The 21,535-nt window shown below is 44.3% G+C and overlaps 1 protein-coding gene across 2 annotated transcripts in view; it reads left to right on the forward strand.

The window, feature by feature from the left end:
* The first annotated feature begins 1,554 nt into the window (after window positions 1–1,554).
* The window catches only part of dpy19l3 (dpy-19 like C-mannosyltransferase 3), a 74,499-nt gene continuing 54,518 nt past the window's right edge, over window positions 1,555–21,535 (forward strand). Inside the window, exons 1-3 of one of the 2 annotated variants that reach the window (XM_067997979.1) lie at window positions 1,555–1,609; window positions 2,222–2,352; window positions 12,631–12,755. In XM_067997979.1, the coding sequence (XP_067854080.1) occupies window positions 2,259–2,352; window positions 12,631–12,755 (219 nt within the window). In that variant the 5' untranslated portion in view covers window positions 1,555–1,609; window positions 2,222–2,258. Of the gene's footprint in view, window positions 1,646–2,221; window positions 2,353–12,630; window positions 12,756–21,535 lie in introns of both variants that reach the window. The other variant, XM_067997978.1, reaches the window with a different exon arrangement.

A 21,535-nucleotide genomic window follows, 5' to 3' on the forward strand; every position in this document is an offset into this window, starting at 1 on the left:
CACAAAGACAAGAACAGAAAAACATTCTGCCCAACTAAGTCACTGTTATGTTCCTTATCACCAGACCCTTGTTATAAACACTTATTTCTATCAACCTCCCGCCTCAGTTTTAACCTACTACTATTTCAATTCCAACTCTAATCCTGAAACGGGCCTCAAACCTTCATATACAATGCAACGATCCCACCCTTTCTGATTAAGTCCACTGTAATTGCATCAATTACTTGGAGGCAATTCAATCTATATACAATACTTACTGTCTTTAGAAGAATTTTCACCTTTACTTTTATATCTTGTTATTATACCTTCTTATTTTATGCTCTCCAATGCCCATCTCATCAATTCCTCTTACAAATTTACATACTTATGTCACACAGTATCTCCACTTATTCTTTAACCTAATGCAATAAACAAAGCTCACTTAATATCCCCTCTGAACTCCAGAATAATCCTAGTTGCTCTTTTTGCACTCTTTTAGACCTTATATTTCTGGAGTTGGGATATTACCTCTTTTGACTTGTACTCAACTTCCTTGGTATACACCCCAAAATTGCATTTGCCTTTTTAAACTGTTGCATGCTGCTGTCACAATGGTTATTCATGTGCACATGATGTGGCATATGATGATTTAATATCAATTTTCCAAAGGGTACAAAAGTGCAAAATGTTTTTAAGAAAAATGTAAAAGTGATTATAACTATTTATAGAGAAAAATGGGCTTTCAATGGTACTATTTTAACAATCACCTATCAATAAGCTGGCAAGTGCTGAACTCAGGTTTAAAATGAAAGTTTAGAATAAATATTGCTTCCTCTGCTACATAATCACTCGACTTCAAGATTTCTAGCTAACAGACATACTCCTTAATGCAAGAGATGTTTTACTACACATTTCACACTCCAATCCCTCTGAATTGTAATGGAGCAGATACCGAGCCCGAAATAGATATGCCAGCTCAAAAGAAAGTCAACATTTATTTTTTTTCTTTTGAAGTGTTATGTTTCTCTCAGGCTAAATTATTCCTGTGTTCAAATTAATCGCTAGATGTGTCATGTTGGCTCAGATCATAGTACTCTTACTTCTGGGTCAAATGGTTGTGTGCTTGAGCCCCACACCAGGACTTGAGTATATAATTTAGGCTTACACTCCGGTGCAGTACTGAGGGAGTGCTGAATCGTAAAATGTACCACATTAAACCAATATGCATTCCTGCTATGCGAAGCTTTGCATCGGGAATACTAAATTGTAAAATTGACTACATTAAACCAAGGTCTCATCTGCCTATTTCGGTGGTGACAACAGTCAGGAAAAAATAATTTAAGTTTTCACAAATAGCTATGAACTGTGGAATAATCTGCCATTAACGAGTGGGACTGGGAATCCAGCTGAATCAATAAAATCGTTGGTTACGGTCAAAAGGAGCGAGTAGAAGAATGGAGGTTTGGATCGGGGGCCAGAGACTTCTAGAAACATCGACACCACAAGACGTTAGCTGCCTCTCGATACAAATTGCCACCTTGGCCTGCACTTGTCCATCTCCCCGTCAGCTCGCGTACTCATTACCATGGAGACGACAGGCGGACCTCCGAACCGGAAATAGAAACTAGCGGTAGTGATTTCTTAAAATGTCGTTTGTTGAAATACTGTTAGTGCAGATTCTGCTTTCACTAACTGTTCTGTGGTAGGCTTGGGCCGGGGAGGGGAGAGATTTTAAATCATTCAAGCTGCTGGGACTCTGCCCGGCAAGTCCATGGCGGGCCTGGAACCTGCTGTTCAGCTGCTGATGTTTTGCTCAGTGCTGGAGTTTTGTTTAAGGACAGGAGGCGGGGACATGGAACAGGAATTTAGTGGCGAATGTGTAAAAGGATGAAATTTTATCAGGGGTCTGCACATTTGTCTCTGTATGTAGTTGCTCCGAGCTGTTCTATCGTTCATGTTAATATCGGTGTCTTATTTCTTTCTCCATGTCAATAAAGTTGGGCCATGGATAAAGATCCAGGATTTCTGACAGTAATGGATGTTCACCTTGATACAAATCACTTCTCCCTTAATGCTTTTTCCCTACAAACATGCGAACGTGGAAAAGAACATTGCAGTTGCCCATGAAACTAACTCTGGATTATACTCAATGGAACACAAATATAATCAATGCGAAACTGAAATGGAAGATTTTATGTGATGAAATATATAGAAACTAATCTTTGTACATCATTGTTTTCAGGGATCAGTAATCTCTGAGAAGCGGTGCAAACTGAACCATGACCTTTTTGAAACGAAGAAAGGCAGCTAAAGGCATTGAAGAACGTCCAAAACAACAGGAGGAAGAGCAGCCCAAAGTAAAGACGACAACTGGTAGGCTTTCTATATGTAGATAGAAAAGCTCACAAGTCAATTTTTAAAAAATGTCTTGAAACCAGATTTTAGTAACTATATTTTAGTATGCCAGTTAACAGAAGCATAAATCAGTGGCTAGCTTGGTTATAATTATTGATGACACAAGATCTCACCATGGTGCACTTCCCTCTTCCAGCTCTCAGATTCATTGGAACAGGGAAGGAGAATGGATTTCTTAAAATGTGTGCAAGGTTCTTTCCTGAAGCAGGAGAGAGGTGTTGCTAGATATAGTTAGGACTGATGAAACAGATTGGTTAGATGATTTAAATATGAGTACCATAGGAGTAATGACCATAATATGATCAGGTTTCAGGTTGAAATAAAAAGGGGAAAAGTTAGTACAAAAGCAAGGGTTGATTTTAGAGAGATGAAGAATGAGCTAACTGAGGTGGTGAAAAGGGAAATTGGCACATAAGACTATAAATCAACAATAGGATATTTGTTATAGAATGAATATATACCTTTTTTAAATAAAAGAGACCATTTTAAATTTAATGGCTTAGAACAATGAAGAGGTTATAAACAAAAATCAAAGAAAACAGCATATAAGTATGATAAAAATAACGGCTATAAGTATGATAAAAATAAGGAAAGAGGTTAAGAAAGGGATAAGGAAAGCAAGGAGGAAGTATTGGAAGAGAATTTCAAAAATCTTAAAAAGAGTAACGTATTCTATGAATATATCAGTAAAAAGAGCTAAATATGGGGTGTGACTCCTGACAAAGGATAGTGAATTAGTAGAGAATAAGCAGAAATTGGCAGGGATACTTAACAGAGAAGGATAGTGAGAAGGGGGTAAACCCAGAATTGGTTAGAAAGGTGATGAAGGATATTATAATAAATAAAAGGGATGTATTAGAGAAATTAGTGAAGCTAAAGGAAAACGAAGTGCCGGAACCTGTTGGGATACATCCAAGAGAAATGAGGGAAGAAATAACGGAGGCCCCAGAAATTATATTTCAGGGTTCTATTGAGAGTGGATGTGTGCCAGAGGACTGAAGAAAGGCCAGTGTAATACTTATTTTCAAAAAGGGAGACAAAGCTAACCTGGGTAATTACAGGCTAGTTAGTTTAACATCTGTGGTGGGGGAAATTTTGTAACCTTTAATTAAAGATGAAATTGCTAAATAACTAACTAAATATGAAGAGAAAATAATTAGAAGCAGCCAGCATGGATTTCAGTAAGAAAAATTAAGCTTGACAAACCTGTTGGATGGGAGAAATGCAGTAGATGTGGTGTAAATGGACTTTCAGAAAGCCTTTGGCAAGATGCCACACAGGAGATTATTGGAGATGATTAAGGGAGCATGGAATTGGGTAGATGGTAGCGAATTAGATTAAAAATTGGTTGGAAGGGAAGAAATAGAGTGCAGGGCTTGGATATTAACCTGGAGTTGGGAACTCAGCGGGTGGGTAGATTTGCATATGGGGAACCCGGAAGTCAAGTGTGCATGTTTAAATCTGCGATCGCAACTCGATTGCAGGCAATTATCTTTGCTTCTGGGTTTCACATTTCCAAGCTATCCAACAGGCATACTGCACACCCGAATGATGCGATTGGAACTGCAGTATTTAAAGTGCCAGTTCAAAAATAGATTTTGGGGGAGAAATGGAGTCCAGGAGAGCAAAGGCAGCGCTTAGATTTACTGATGCCTCCCTGGATGAATTGCTGGCTGCAGTGAGAGCCAGGAGGGAGGTTCTTTATCCAAGGGATGGCAGGAAGAAACCTGGTTCTGTCACCAAAAAGGCTTGGCTGGAGGTAGCAGATGCACAGTGCCCAGGTCTTGGCTGCAGTGCAGGAAGCGCTTCAGTGACCTGAGCAGGTCTGGAAAAGTGAGTACATTTGCTGATTCACCCACGTCCTGTTGTGCACAACACCTCCCCACCCTTCATCACTCTGCCTTGGCACATCTACTCCATCACAATACTCCTCACACCTACTTAAGTGTCACCAGCAACAATCCTTCACTTTCTATCCACTTGCATTTATGCAACCAACACTGTCACTCACCCCAGTCCTGATGCAATGTGATGCATCTGTGTGACAGTGACCCTCTGATGCATCTGTATGATAGTCATCCTCACCCAATGCACAGCATCCATCAGGTGAATATGCCACCCTCAATCACTCATGGGTCTGTTCTGTTGCCCCTTGTAGGAGAAAAGAGCACAAAACTCAAGAGAGGGGGCGAGGACTGGCAGTGGACCTCCACAAATTGTAGAACTGACTGATGCAGAGGAGGACTCAATGGAGATAAGTGGGACATTTGCGATCCTCTCAATCGGAGATGGAGAGACTGGGAGCTCATAGATGGCTGGTGACACAATTTAAAATATCTTTCACAAAGGTGCTGACTTTAGATAATCAATGCCTGAAGTATGAGAAGCCTGAGTATGGAGATTGGCAAGATTGTTATTGTGCCAAGACTAAGTCGTTTTGCTTTCTTTTGTCTTCTATGGCCTTCATGTCTACAAGTACAATCTGCCGATATGGATGATGTCGATTCCTCAGAGGACCTCATTCCTTCTGAGGATGCACAGGATATGCATACATGCACCAGCGCAGATACTCTCACTTCAGTGGGTCCTCTTATACAGATAGTTGGGTTGTCATCTGGTGATTTCACAAGTCACAAGTGAGCACGAGCAGACACTGGTGGGGCAGCTGCGGAGAGTCCGCATCAGAGGCCGCACCCCTCTCTGAGTTCTGCTCAGCAGGACACAGGTGCTGAATTCCGGGGGCAATCGTTGAGAAGGAGAATGATTGAGGTACAGGTGCATCTTTGTGAGTTACTGCAAAATGTGCCACGCACACTCTCCATAATAGCTGAGCGGATGGAAGAGTCCAGCTCCAGCATTAGTGGAGTGATGTCGCTGGTGAGTGTGAGAATGTCAGCACTGGAGAGAAAGGCCACCTCCATCGAGCTTCAGGTACAGTTCACAAATGAGTCTATGCACGGCATTAGCATGGCTATGCAGACTTTGGAAACTAGCATTTCTGCTGCCTTGAACAGGATGACACAAACCTTTATCAGTGGCCTTTCAACGTGTCACTGATATTCACCAAGCTGCTCTCCAGCAGAGCGGTAGGAGTGATGTGGCGCTGGCCCAGGAGAGGGATGATGGCAAAAGGGGACATGGAATGGGAACTCCACCCATTGCCACTGCCCCTTGCCCCTCCAAACAGTACCCAAAATAGTGCCTCCTCTCCCGATGGCCAAGTCTGCCTCTGCACAGGTGCAGGTGGAGCAGGCATTGGCGGGGCCGTCACAGGCCCCAAAACCCAGAGGTCGTAAGCCAAAAACATCTCAGCAGTCAGAGCAGCAGTCTGCCTCTACTTCTGTTTAAGTCACAGGGGATGCACCACGTAGAAGCGGTAGAAAGCTTAAGTGTAAGCAATTGTAGTTCACCAAGGGTATGCACAAAAGTAGAACAAATGTTATGTTGTGATTTCTATTTGCTGTTATGCTGGCACATAAAATTTATTCATATCAACACTTCCAAGTCGTCTTCATTATTGCTTCCAGACTTTCAAGTGAATGTTTCATTTGCTTCATGATCAATACCAATACATGACGACACCCATTGGGTGGATGTGCATTCGGTATATGTGTCGTTGAAGGACTGTTTTGTGCAGAGGGAGGGCTTTTAGAGGGCATGAAGGTGATTGTGGCATGAGTATCTCAAATAGCAGCAATGTTCACGGCTGGTCTCGCGATGGGTGCAGCATTGTCATATTCGTCGTCCTCAATGTTGCCGTCAACAGAGGATGATTGGCGAGCGCCTTTGTCCTCGACCACCACTAAACCTCTTTACAGCATTATGTTTTGCAGGATTATCCTGGAGACCCTTGCTGGAGAGTATTGAAGGGCTCCCCCAGACCTGTCAAGGCTTCTGAAGTGCATCTTCAACATGCCTGTGGCTTGCTCAGTGACACACCTGGTGGTCATGTGGCTCTGGTTGTATTATTCTTATTGGTGGGGTTCCTCACAGGTGTCATGATACATGTTCACAGGGTATCTCTAGTCTCCAAGGACCCTTAAGTCTATCTCCTGTCTGGAAGAGGTCTGGAATGTTTGGCGCAAAATAAAGGCATCATGACAGCTGCCAGGGAATCTGGGGCAAACCTGCAGAAATCTCTTATGGTTGCACACCAGCTGCGCACTGATGGAGTGATAGCCCTTTTGGTTAATGAATGCTCCTGGTTCATGTGGTGGTCCTCGTATTGCCACGTGTGTGCAATCGATTGCGCCCTGCACCTGTGGGAAGCCAGCCAGAGAGTCAAAACCCAGTGCCCACTCCTTCTGGCTGTTGTCGTCACTGGGGAAGTTCATGTAATCAGACACCCTGGCAAACAACCCATTCATCATCTGCCTTATACACATACACTTGTCATCGATGCTCCAAGCTGACTTCACCCTATCTACATCAACTTTATCCCACTATCAGACCTCTTGACTTTAACTTTGGACTCCCTCCTATTGTCTCCTCTCTAGTTCCTGTTTATTACCAGGACATATCTATCCCAATCTTGCTATGTAACCACGCCTATGTAACTTGAGATTCCCCGTGTCCATTCCCATGTGCGTTTTGGCTGCCGCTCCTGACCCGAGCCCATCGCTTCTATTTCCCCTTTTTTCTCCTTTTTCCTTTACCCCTCCTAGGCCCCTCCTGTTGTCATGCCTCCTTTCATTTCTCCCCTCTTGGGTACTCTGCCCCCCCCCAAATCCCTACCCCAACCCTTCATCACTCCTCAACCTTCTTGCTCTCCTGCCACCGTCCCAAGCTTGACTCCCTCTTAGATAAGCCTACAGCTTCCCTCCTTGCCTCTCTTGGCACCCTCGAAAGGGCCCATCGAGGCACTCGTCGCTGCCTCCTTACGAGCAGCGACACCAACTGCCCCATCCTACTCTCTCACCGATGTTCCTGCCCAGCTCGCCTGCTCGGGGCTAATCTTGCCAAACATGTTTGCGTCCCACTCACCCCTCCCCGCTCAGATCCTGTGGACCCTGCCAGCAGATCAGCTATCACCGCCCCTCTCTGCATCTCCCTCCAGAATCTCTGTTCACTTGTGAATAAGGGCCTTGCCACCCATGAGCTTATTGTGAATGATTGCATTAAATAAGGCCTTGACGGAAATCTGGCTGACAGTTGATGACAACTTTCCCCTTAATGAAGCCTTCCCCACTTGGCTATATCTTCTACCACTTGCCCCACCCAGACTGCTGCAGTGGTGATATGGTCCTTTTCTCCAAATCACACCTTGGTTTGTCTCCCTAGTCCTCTGGCTCCTTCTCCTTTTGGGTATCTCACCTTGTTCCCCCCCTTTCACCCCACCTTTAAAATCCTCGTTCTGTACCGCCCACCCAAGTACCACGCCATGTTTCTCACCGAGATCTCGTCACTGCTTTCCTCCTTCAGCCTCTGCACCGAGCCACTTCTCATCCTCGGTGATTTCAACCTCCATCTCAACTCATCATGCTCTCTCTCCTCTGAGTTCACTGCCCTCCTATCCACCCTTAATCTCTCCCTCCATTTAAACTCCCCTACCCATATTCACTGCCACCCCCTCGACCTTGCAAACTCACGTGGCGTTTTTACTGCCATCATGTCAATCACAGATAAGGCCATCTCTGATCACTTCCTTGTATCCCTCTCCACCCACATCCCCCTTCCTCCTCCCAATCCCATTTCCTTCTGTGTTCGCCCCTGGAAAAAACTCTTCCCCAGGTCACTAACAACTGCACTTTTAAATTCCCAACTATCCAACTTTTGCCCCTCCATTCGCCACAACATTTCTGCAGCTACCAATCTGCTTAATCACACCCTCACCTCCACCTTTGATGCCCTTGTCCCCATTAAAACCATTACTCTCTCTCACCCTAGTCGCTTGCCCTGGTATGGCCCTCATCTCCACTCCCTTAAGTCCAAGGGATGCAGACTTGAACGTTTATGGCAGACAACTGGTTTCGCCATTCATTGCCAGATCTGGCTTGATTACATAAAGCACTATCGGATCCTGCTCTCCTCTGCCAAAACTGCTCACTAATCCAGGATCACCCTGGAATGCAAATATAAGCTCCGGCTTCCCTTCACTACAAACTGTCTTCTTAAACCTCTCTCCATTGCCTCCTCCATCTTCACCTTCAAGATGAAGTGCGAGGAGCTCATGGACTACTTTGTCACTAAGATTGAGACTATCCGTTCAGCTGCCTCTGCCGCTTCCCTCCCTTCTGGCACACCAAGCCAAACTTCCCCTATGGTTCCCCCCTGCCCTAGCCCTGAAATCACATCTTTCTCTAGTTTCTCTCCTATCTCCCCTCATGCCCTCTCCGAATTCATCTTGACCATGAGATCCACTTCCTGCTCCCTCGACCCTATTCCCACCAAACTGCTGAACACCCAACTTCCCTTCCTGGCCCCCATGTTAGCTGATAATGTTAACGGTTTCCTCTCCTCAGGTACTGTACCCCTCCCCTCAAATCTGCCATCATCACCTCCCTCCTCAAAAAACCCACCCTTAACCCCTCTATCTTTGCAAACTACCACCCCATCTCCAACCTCCCTTTCCTCTCCAAAGTCCTTGGACATGTTGTTGCATCCCAAATCCGTGCCCAACTTTCCCACAACTCCATGTTTAAATCCCTCCAATCATGTTTCCGCCCTTGCCACAGTACTGAAACGGCCCTTATCAAAGTCACAAATGACATCCTGTGTGACTGTGACTATGGTAAACTATCCCTCCTCATCTATCTCAACCTGTCTGCAGCCTTTGACACGGTTGAGCACACTTTCCTCCTTCAATGCCTCTCCTCCGTCGTCCAGCTGGGTGGGACTGCGCTTGCCTGGTTCCATTCTTATCTATCCATTCGTAGCCAGAGAATCACCTGCAATGGCTTCTCTTCCCACTCCCGCACTGTTACCTCTGGAGTCCCCCAAGGATCTATCTTTGGCCTCCTCCTGTTTCTCATCTGCATGCTGCCCCATCCAAAAACACGTCAGGTTCCACATGTACGCTGACAACACCTAGCTCTACCTCACCACCACCTCCCTTGACCCCTCCACTACCTCTGATTTGTCACACTGCTTGTCCGGTACTAGATAAGCAAAAATTTCCTTCAACTAAATATTGGGAAGGCCAGTCCCCACCGCAAACTTTGTCCCCTAGCCACGGACTCCATCCCTCTCCCTGGCCACTGTCTAAGGCTGAACCAGACCATTCACAATCTTGGCGTCCTATTTGACCCTGAGCTTCCGACCATGTATCCGCTTCTCACCAAGACCGCCTGCTTCCGCCTAAATAACATCGCCCGTCACCACCCCTGCCTCAGCTCATCTGTGGCTGAAACCCTCATCTATGTCTTTGTTGCCCCTAGGTTTGACTATTCCACTGCTCTCCTGGCCAGCATCCCATCTTATACCCTCCATAAACTTCAGCTCATTCAAAACTCTACTGCCCATATCCTAATTCGCACCAAGTCCCGTTTACCCATCACCCCAATCTTGCTGACCTACATTGGCTCCCGGTTCGGGAACGCTTCGATTTTTAAATCCTCTTCCTTGTTTTCAAATCCCTCCATGGCCTCACCCCTCCCTACCTCAATAACCTCCTCCAGCCCTACAGCCCTCCGAGATCTCTGCACTCCTCCGATTCTTGCCTCTTGCGCAGCCCCGATGTTATTCGCTCCTCTATTGGCAGCCGTGCGTTTAGCTGCCTAGGCCCTAAGCTCTGGAATTCCCTCCCTAAACCTCTTGGCCTCTCTACCTCTCTCCTCCTTTAAGATGCTCCTTAAAATCTACCTCTTTAACCAAGCTTTTGGTCACCTGTCCTAATACCTCCTTATGTGGCTCGGTGTCAAATTTTGTTTGTTAATGCTCCTGTGAAGCGCCTTGGGACATTTTACTACGTTAAAAGCACTATGTAAATGCAAGGTGTTGTTGTTAGGTGCAGACGATTGACACACCCTGGAGATGTCAATGATGGCTCCCTGGAAGCATCCAGAGGCCCAGAAATTGAGGGCTGTGGTTACTTTTACTGCGATGGGCAATGCGTGGCCAGTAGGGAGTAGCTGTTCTTAAAGGACGCTGCAGATGTCTTCTGCAACCACCTGCCGACTCAACCTTAGCCTGCATAGGCATTTTTCTTAGAGAGGTCCAAGAAGCTCAGCCTCTGCCTGTATACCCTGTCACGTGGGTAGTGCCTCCTGCGACCTCGGCCCCGCTGTTGGTGTCCTCTCCGCTGTTCTTCAGATCCTTGTTGCTCACCACTGTCTTGAGCACCTGCAGATCCCAGAACTGCACGACAATCCTGCCGTGAATGGTGATGGTACGTCTCCTCAGACACACACTGGAATAGATCCATTGCACCCTCCATCCTGACCTTGTCAGTTTGAGAGGCTCCAATATATTGATAAGTTTGTCTGAACACAAGAATTCTCAGTCTCAACTCTCAAAGAGCTCTCAATCTAACACAAAGAATTCCCAGCTAAACGTTTGCCTGACAGAACTGAGTGACCAGCTGCAATACCTGACCTTATATTGAGATGTCAATCACAGGTTTAAATGGCCAAATGAGCATAGGCTGCATCTCGCCTCCATTTCAATGGCGAGTTTCAGAAGCCATGGGAAACCTGTGCAGAAGAAGTTACATCAGTTTCTGTTGCAGAATCCCCAAAAAATTAAGTACCTCAACTGTTTAAGTGACCTACATTGCCCCTTTAACAATTCGGCCGCCAGTATTAAGTGGGGATGGGACTTCTGGGTTTCGGTTGCGTGCGTGCATCCAAATGCACCTGGGTTAAACCCAGAAGTGGGCGCATTGAAGCCAGGATGCGGTCCTACTTCCAATATCTATTATTTTAACCTCCCACCTGACCACAGCCCACATGTTCTTTGGAGTTAAAATTCCCCCTAGGAGTTTATGGTACTTTCTCAATGGGTAGCAGTGTCCTACGGCATTCTGTTCTGTAGCCAGTATGTACGTCAATGATTTGGATTTAGGGAAAAAGGTATTAGTTTCCCGATTTGTAGACGATGCTAAAATAGAACGCATATTTAGTAATTTTGAGGATGGTGGTATGGGCAAAATAGTGACAGCTGGAAATCAATATCAGTAAATGTGAGGTGGTATGGTACATCTTGGCTTAAAAATAGGAATAATTATACTTTGGGGGAAGGCTGGGTGATGTGGAAGATCAGAGGGATTTGGGGGTTCTGGTTCACAGTACATTAAAAGGCACACCTAAGTGGATTAAGGCCATAATGGAATACTGGATTTTATGACAAGAGGTATAGAATGTAAAAGTCGAGAAGTAATGTGAATCTATATGAAACTTTAGTAACATCACAATTGGACTTCATTATGCAGTCCACACTTTAGGAAGGATGTTGAGCAATAGAGAGAGTACAGCGCAGATTCACAAGGGAGTCGCCTTGAATGAGGAAATACAATTATGAAGAAAGCCTTGGAAAATAGGAGCTGTTTTCATTAGAACAGTGGACATTAAGAAGTGATCTGCTGGAGGTGTTTTATATTATGAAGTGATTGGACAGAGTAGATAGAAATAGACTGATGCCAGTGATTGAAGGGTCTAGATTAAGGGGACATAGATGTAACATTAAATGTCTGGGATTTAGGATAGAGAGCAAGATAGACTGTTTTACACAGAGGGATGTGGACTGTACAGGACTTTCCCTGACATGGGGGAATGTCCACAGCCAGAATGTTAGCTGCCATCGCACTGTCAGACAAATGTGCATGTATTCTTTTTCAGTGTTGCTGCTTGGGCTCTGGAATCTACTTGTAGTGTATGCAGGGCAAATTGAGGAACTACCTGAAATAGAAGTAGTTTGACAATATAAATGTCACATAAGACTTGAGGGTGCTATTATTAACTTTGTTTCCCCCAACTATTTTACTCGGTTACATATAGCGTTTAAAATATGAGCTGATCTAGAGTATTCTTATTTCTTGATAGTGTTTCTATTTTATATAAATAACCAGGCTTTAATGCAGTTAAGAAAATAATTCATCTATATAATTATTAACGTTTGGCCTGATATTTCAATTGGAATAAACGTAAGATCCCAATATGACTAGGATCAGTTCTGTTTAAAATACCAAGTCATCTCTATTCTGACAATAATGCAATAAAAATACTGAAATAAATATTTTGACAAGTAGGCTGCTGAACATAAGTGTTTTACTTTTCTGTAATCTGGTATGTAATTCCATAGGTCCAGTGACATTGAAGCATGTAACCTTCCTGGTTGGTGGACTTATGGCAATTTTCTTAGGACTTCTCACCTCGGTTTATGTTGCAACTTTGCATGAAAACGATCTGTGGTTTTCTACTATCCAGGTAAGGAGGCCAAATCTGTAAAGAATACTAGCATTAAATAAGTGAACAAAAAAGGTGTTGGGATAATGGTCATTTTTTTTAAACAGGCATATTATCAGTTGTCTTGATTTTGAAAAAAAAATTCCCCCATTTGTACAGTAGTTACAGTCATTTGGTTTACATCTGTTGCATTGAATATTCTATATATTGAAAATCTTGTCTGTAAATATCTGTCAACAATATGTATGCTTGTATGTCTAATACTGTAGTGAGCTTTTAACATTAGTCCATAATTTATGACACCATGGATCAATCAGATCCCAACATGCTAACCACAGACCAACAAAAACCCACATGTCAGTCTTTTTTATTTTCTACGTTTATTTTTATCTTTCTATTTTTCTAAAATTATTTTTAGCATTTTTCCTCGCTTTTAATTTGTTTTACTCCTGCACAGTTAGAACCTGACCCAGTTGGACTCCCTGCCCTGCCTAATCTGAATCTCCTCTCCTTTTTCCTCCGAGACCACTCAGTCTCCATGTCCGACTTGGTCTTTCTGGTCACCTGATACCTTCCCAATCACCCAACCACAAGCAATATGTTATCGTTTTCCCCCTCCCTCCCCAACAACCTTCTCCCTCAAAACTGCCTCCTCCTCTCTGTTCCCTGACACTGGGATCGTGAGCAACAATACAGGAGATCCCTTAGTTATTAACATTCAAGTTGTATTGCATACAGTTGAGCAAACGTGCCACAGGATGGCAGCAAAGATTATTATATAACTTTTTTGCTTTAGGTTTTGTACTTTTTTACCCCCTTCCCTGTCTCCCCCTTTTCCCTTACCCTCTCTTTCTACCTACCTTCCCCTCTCGCCGCCCCTTTTCTCTCCACCCCATTATTTTCTCTGCCCCCCCCCCCCCATTTCCCTACCTAGGAAGTTGCTAGAAAACATTTGTTTTAATGAGAAGTTGGGTTATAACAAGTTGCAGGAGCCATCATAAAACTTGCACAATACTAGGATGCAACTGATGATTTCAAGCAAAAAAGTAAGGTATTCATTGTACAGCAATAATTGGTCATCAGTTTTTTTCTATGCTTTATATGCAGGTTGGCTTGGAAAGGTGCATGATGCTCAGGTGTATGTGCAAGCAGGAACAATGGTCCACCTGCACACATTGATGAAGTAAAACTTAGCTCAGAGTCCCTATGTGCTCTCTTCTACCATGATTTAGCATTTGATTTTTGATATTTAAGTACCAAGTGAGTGTGTTTTAGCAGTTTGTCTAACATATGTGTGTTGATCAACAATGCTTCTAAAGGCTGAAAAGCTGTTGCTTGTATCTGCTGAAACAAGGTAGCCATTATTTCTCAACCACACTTTTGGGTTCCAGTATGCTATACTCTGCATTATTTTTGTGAAGAACCACTGCAAGAAGTGGGTGACCGCCAGGAAGAGTAGAAGGACTAGGCGAGTGGTGCAGAAGTCCCCTGGGGCCATCTCCCTCTCAAACAGATATACCGCTTTGGATACTGTTGGGGGAGATGGCTTATCAGGGGAAAACAGCAAGAGCCAAGTTTGTGGCACTACGGGTGGCTCTGCTGCACAGGAGGGGAGGAATATGAGTGGCAGGGCTATAGTGATAGGGGATTCAATTGTAAGGGGAACAGATCGGCGTATCTGCAGCCGCAAACGTGACTCCAGGATGGTATGTTGCCTCCCAGGTGTTAGGGTCAAAGATGCCTCAGTGGGGCTGCAGGGCATTCTGGAGGGGGAGGGTGAACAGCCAGTCGTCGTGGTCCATATCGGTACCAACGACATAGGTAAAAAAAGGGATGAGGTCCTGCAAGGTGAATTTAAGGAGTTAGGAGATAAATTAAAAAGCAGGACCTCAAAGGTAGTGACCTCAGGATTGCTACCAGTGCCACGTGCTAGTGAGTATAGGAATAGGAGAATAGACCAGATGAACGCGTGGCTGCAGGGATGGTGTAGGAGGGAGGGATTTAGATTCCTGGGACATTGGGACCGTTCTGGGGAAGGTGGGACCTGTAAAAGCGGGACGGGTTACACCCGAGCAGGACCGGGACCGATGTCCTCGCGGAGCTGTTTGCTAGTGCTGATGGGGAAGGTTTAAACTAGAATGGCAGGGGGATGGGAACCTGAGCAGGGAGACAGAGGAGGGGGAAACAAGGATAGAAACAAAAGACAGAAAGGGAAGAAGCAATAGTGGAAGGCAGAGAAAAGAAGGGCGATAAACAAATAGGGCCATAGTGCAAAATAAAACTAAGATGACTAGCAATCTTAAAAAGACAAGTCTAAAGGCATTGTGCCTTAATGTGCGGAGCATTCCCAATAAGGTAAATGAATTAACAGCATAGATGGATATTAATGGCTATGATATGGTTGCGATTACGAAGACATGGCTGCAGGGTGACTAAGGATGGGAACTGAACATCCCGGGGTATTCAGTATTTAGGAAGGACAGGCAAAAAGGGAAAGGAGGTGGGATAGCGTTGTTAGTAAAGGAGGAAATCAATGCAATAATGAGGAAGGATATTGGCTTAGAAAATCACGATGTGGAATCTGTATGGGTGGAGCTAAGAAACACCATGGGGCAGAAAACGTTGGTGGGGGTTGTCTACAGGCCCCCAAACAGTAGTGGAGATGTAGGGGAGGGCATTAAACAGGAAATTAGAGATGCATGTAAGAAGGGTACAACTATAATCATGGGTGACTTTAATCTACATATAGATTGGTCAAACCAAATTAGCAATAATACTGTGGGGGAGGAATTCCTGGAGTGTGTATGTGATGGTTTTCTAGATCAATACATTGAGGAACCAACTAGGGATCCTAGACTGGGTATTGTGCAATGAGAAAGGATTAATTAACAATCTTGTTGTGCGGGGTCCCTTAGGGAAGAGCGACCATAACGTGATAGAATTCCTCATTAAGACGGAGAGTGAAGTAGTTGAATCCGAAACGAGGGTCCTGAATCTAAATAAATTAAATTACGAAAGTATGCGGTGCAAGTTGGCTATGATAGATTGGGGAACTTTACTAAAAGGGATGGATAGGTAATGGCTAATATTTAAAGAACGTGTACAGGAATTACAACAATTATTAATTCCTGTCTGGCGCAAAAATAAAACAGGAAAGTAGCTCAATCTTGGCTTACAAAAGAAATTAGGGATAGTATTAGATCCAAAGAGGAGACATATAAAATTGCCAGAAAAAGTGGCAAGCCTGAGGATTGGGAACAGTTCAGAATTCAGCAAAGGAGGACAAAGAGATTGATTAAGAGGGGAAAAATAGAGTATGAGAGTAAACTAGCAGGGAACATAAAAACTGACTGTAAAAACTTCTATGAATATGTCAAGAGAAAAAGATTAGTGAAGACAAATGTAGGTCCCTCACAGTCAGAAATGGGGGAAATTATAATAGGGAACAAAGAAATGGCAGAACAATTAAACACATACTTTGGTTCTGTCTTCACAAAGGAGGACACAAATAACCTGCCAGAAATGTTAGGGAACCAAGGGTCTAGTAAGAGGGAAGAACTGAAGGAAACCAGTATTAGTAAAAAAAATAGTGCTAGGGAAATTAATGGGGCTAAAGGCTGACAAATCCCCAGGGCCTGATAATCTACATCCCAGAGTACTAAAGGAAGTGGCCCTGGAAATAGTGGATGCATTGGTGATCATCTTCCAAAATTCTATAGACTCTGGAGCAGTTCCTACAGATTGGAGGGTGGCAAATGTAACCCCACTATTTAAAAAAGGAGGGAGAGAAAAAACAGGGAATTACAGACCAGTTAGCCTAACATCAGTAGTGGGGAAAATGCTAGAATCTATTATAAAAGATGTGATAACAGAACACTTGGTAGGCATTAACGGGATTGGACAAAGTCAGTATGGGTTTATGAAAGGGAAATCATGCTTAAAAAATCTACTGGAGTTTTTTGAGGATGTAACTAGTAGAATAGATAGGGGAGAACCAGTGGATGTGGTGTATTTGGATTTTCAGAAGGCTTTTGATAAGGTCCCACACAAGAGGTTAGTGTTCAAAATTATGGGGATTGGGGGGAATTATACTGGCATGGATTGAGAATTGGTTGACAGACAGGAAACAGAGAGTAGGAATAAACAAATCTTTTTCTGAGTGGCAGGCAGTGACTAGTGGGGTACCGCAGGGATCAGTGCATGGGCCCCAGCTATTCACAATTTATATCAATGATTTGGATGAGGGAACTAAATGTAACATTTCCAAGTTTGCAGATGACACAAAGCTGGGGTGGAATGTGAGCTGTGAGGAGGATGCAAAGATGCTCCAATGTGATTTAGACAAGTTGGGTGAGTGGGCAAGAACATGGCAGATGCAGTATAACATGGATAAATGTGAGGTTATCCATTTTGGTTGTAAAAACAGAAAGGCAGATTTTTATCTGAATGATGATAGATTGGGAAAAGGGGAGGTGCAACGAGACCTGGGTGTCCTTGTACACCAGTCGCTGAAAGCGAGCATTCAGGTGCAGCAAGCAGTTAGGAAGGCGAATGGTATGTTGGCCTTCATTGCAAGAGGATTTGAGTACAGGAGCAGGGATGTCTTACTGCAGTTGTATGGGGCCTTGGTGAGACCACATCTGGAGTATTGTGTGCAGTTTTGGTCTCCTTATCTGAGGTAGGATGTCCTTGCCTTGGAGGGAGTGCAACGAAGGTTTACCAGACTGATTCCTGGGATGGCAGGACTGAAGTGTGAGGAGAGATTGGGTTGACTAGGCCTATATTCACTAGAGTTTAGAAGAATGAGAGGTGATCTCATCGAAACATATAAAATTCTAACAGGACTAGACAGACTAGATGCAGGGAGGATGTTCCCGATGGCTGGAGAGTCCAGAACCAGCGGTCACAGTCTCAGGATACGGGGTATGCCATTTAGAACCGAGATGAGGAGAAATTTCTTCACTCAGAGGGTGGTGAACCTGCGGAATTCTCTACCACAGAAGGCAGTGGAGGCCAAGTCATTAGATGTATTCAAGAAGGAGATAGATATATTTCTTAATGCTAAAGGGATCAAGGGATATGGGGAAAAAGCGGGAACAGGGTACTGAGCTAGACGATCAGCCATGATCATTTTGAATGGTGGAGCAGGCCCGGAGGGCGGAATTACTCTTGCTCCTATTTTCTATGTTTCTATGTCATTAGTAATGATGATGCAAATTAAATTTGCAGTGTGATCATGAATGATATCAAACAGGATGTTGCTGTATATTTCTGACTGTTTACATTCAAACTATACTTGAGTAGTTTGGTAGCTCGACTTTCTGCAGCGCAATTTTCAACAAAGTTATCATAGTAGACAGCTGCAATTTCTTTGTTACTGATGGAGTAGTCTGTTGCAGTGTTGCACTGTGTTCGACTGTAGTATACATGTACCATTCAAAATGGGTGTTGTGTCCCTTTACACGGAACACATTGGCACATCCAGGAAAACAGGACTCGTTCTGAATGGTAATGGTGATATAATGAAACACACAGTTTGATCAGGAATGAAATCAATCTGGATGGAGCCCATTAAAGAAATAGAAGTGTTTACATTTATATAGCATATTTCATGTTCTCAGGACGTATCAAAGCACTTCGTAATCAGTGAAGTACATTTTTGAAGTGTACTTACTGTTGTAATGTGGGAAACATGGCAGTCAATTTATTTACAGCAAGATCCCACAAACAGCAATGAGATAAATGACCAGATAATCTATTTCAGTGATGTTGGGTCAGGGTACCGAGAGAGCTCACCTGCTCTTCTTCAAGTAGTGTCATGGGATTTTATACGCCCACCTGAGAGCACAGGCAGGATCTCGGTTTAATGTCTCATCCAAAAGACGGCAATTCTGACAGTTCAGCACTTCCTCAGTACTGCCATATCATGTACTGTATTTAAAATGTCAGCTGTGGCTCAGTGGTAGCACTCTCGCCTCTGAGTAAGAAGGTTGTGGGTTCAGGTCCTATTCCAGAGACACTCCAGTGTGGTACTGTGTTTCGGGTGAGACGTTAAACTGAGGCCCCATCTGCCCTATCAGGTGGATGTAAAAGATCCCATGACACTATACAAAGAAGAGCAGGGGAGTACTCTCTGGTGTCCTTGCCAATATTTATCCCTCAACCAACATCACTAAAAAACAGATTATCTGGTTATCATCGCATTGCTGTTTCTGGGACCTTGCTGTGTACAAATTGGCTGTCTCTCTTCAAAAGTACTTCATAGACAGTAAAGCGCTTTGGGATGTTCTGAGGTCGTGAAAGGCACTATATAAATGTAAGTCTTTCTTTCTTTCTATGAAGTGTCAGCCTACATTATGTGCTGAAGTCCCTGGAGTGAGGCTTGAACCTACAGCCCTCTGACTCTGAGGCGAGAATGCTACCAATTAACCCAGGCTGACACTTTAAATACAGTATATATATCTGTATATATTCCCTGCACATAGAACATGTTATGCCCTATGTATAAAGACTGGATCCATCAGAGACTTAAGCCATTGAAATGAGCCAAACAAAGCACTGAGTGTGACATGCAGAGGCACAGCATCCATTTCATAGGGTTAACTCCAGAATGGACGCTATCCCTGTCTATAGAATACTACATGGTCTATCCAGAGGTCCTGTTCATATAGATGTTCTTATGCAATAACCTTCTCACATAGAGACATTTTTATATTTGCTAATATTCTCGTTAACTACTGCAAGTAACTTGTTTTGTGCCTTGACTAACCTGGTAAGATTCTATTGTCTACAATGGTATAAGTTCAACTGTTGTAGTACCCTGATGTCTATACACCTGCCTTTCCACCAGATGTCATTGGATAGTGATTAAAAAGTAGGAATCCTAGCAAAATTTTTCTCCTTTCTAGTCCAGGGATACTGACGCCAATTTCAGCATAGTTGTTAATGCCATTGTTAAATTGTGCAAATACCGAACACCTGCAGCATGTAAAGTAGGGAGAAAATGCGTACGATCAGTGTGTACCGCTGATTTAAAGTGGTAGACACCATTTTGGACCTTAACACTCAACTCAATGCACAGTCTTAACCACGCACATCTGAACATGTCTTAGGCGACCTGGAGGACCCTCCGCCAGCGCTATTTAAAGGGACCATGCAAGTGTTGCAGGTTAGTTGCTGGATTATTCCTTCTGGCTGCTGATGGAATAGGAAGTGTTTTTTGAAGCTCCCTATACTTACTGAGAGTTCCTTGGGTACATTTGAAAATGGTTTGGCAGGTACTGCCTTACGGTTCAGAAAGTTACAGCTGTGGTTGAACAACATTCCTAGCAACCATGAGTGGTTTGCTAGGGCTCCTGCTGGGCATTGAGCACGACTGTGAGCATGCAGAGAGGCCACCCACAGCAGGTCAAGCTGCAAGGAGAGGGAGGAGGAGGAGGCGCAGGGCACTGAGCAGGAGGCCATAACCAATGAGGGCCTTCTGGGACCAATTCTCTTACCTCAACATGAGCAAGGAGCATTGCATCCGATGGCTGAGGTTCACCAAGGAGGCCGTGTTGGAGATCTGTCAACTGGTGCGGCCACAACTGCAGCCTCAGCAGGACAACGACAGTATTACCTGTGGCTGTGAACTTCTATGGCTCAGGATCATTTCAGGCCTCTGCTGGCGACATGTGCAACATCTCACAGTATGCAGTGCACTGCTGCATAAGGGAGGTTGCAGATGCACTATACGAGACGAGGAACAGGTTCATCACCTTCCCTCTTGACAGAGACAAGTAGAACGAGCGAGCATGGGGATTCGCCCACGTTGCTGGCTTCCCCATGGTGCAGGGTGCCATTGACTGCACGCACGTTGCCCTGTGTGCCCCGCATATCAACTCGGCCGTCCTCGTCAACCGAAAGGGCTTCCACTCCCTGCACGTGCAGCTGGTGCACGATCACACCCATCGAATCATGGAGGTCAATGCCCGCTACCCTGGGAGCAGTCACAAATCCTTCGCTATGCAGCAGTCCAACGTGCCAGCTGTCTTTCACCCAGCTCGGCAAGTCAAAGGCTGGCAACTGGGCGACAAGGGCTATCTCCTCATGCGGTGGCTCATGACTCCGGTCAGGAACCCACGTACACGTGCAGAGCAGGGCTACAGTGACAGCCATGCTGCCACATGCAACATGGTGGAGCACACCATAGGCCTCCTGAAACAATGCTTCCGCTGCCTGGACTGTTCTGGAGGAGCCCTGCGATTCTCCGCTGAGCAGGTGGGAAGATTCCTAGTGGTATGCTGCATGCTACAGAACCTCGCCATCATTAGAGACCAGCCCTTGCCACCGATGATCGGAGAAGACCCTGAGCCAGAGGTGGAGGAGGGGGAGGAGCCGGAGGAGGAAATGGAGGAAGACGCAAGGTACAACAGGGAACATGTGCATACAACATGGCAAAGATTACTGGTAAGCCCGAAGACTGGGAAAACTTTAAAAACCAGCAAAGGATGACTAAAAGAATAATAAAGAGGGAGAAAATAAATTATGAGAGTAAACTAGTAAGAAATATAAAAACTGACAGTAAAAGCTTCTACAAGTATATAAAAAGGAAGAGGGTAGCTAAAGTAAACATTGGTCCTTTAGAGGATGAGACTGGGGAAATAATAATGGAAAACAAGGAAATGGCAGAGGAATTGAACAGATATTTTATATCTGTCTTCACACTAGAAGACACTAATAATATACCAATAATAGTAGAAAATCAAGGGGCAAAGGGGAGGGAGAAACTAAAAACAATCACTATTACTAGAGAAAAAGTA

Source organism: Heptranchias perlo, chromosome 16 (genome assembly GCF_035084215.1).
Source record: "Heptranchias perlo isolate sHepPer1 chromosome 16, sHepPer1.hap1, whole genome shotgun sequence".
NCBI classification, from domain to species: Eukaryota; Metazoa; Chordata; class Chondrichthyes; order Hexanchiformes; family Hexanchidae; genus Heptranchias; species Heptranchias perlo.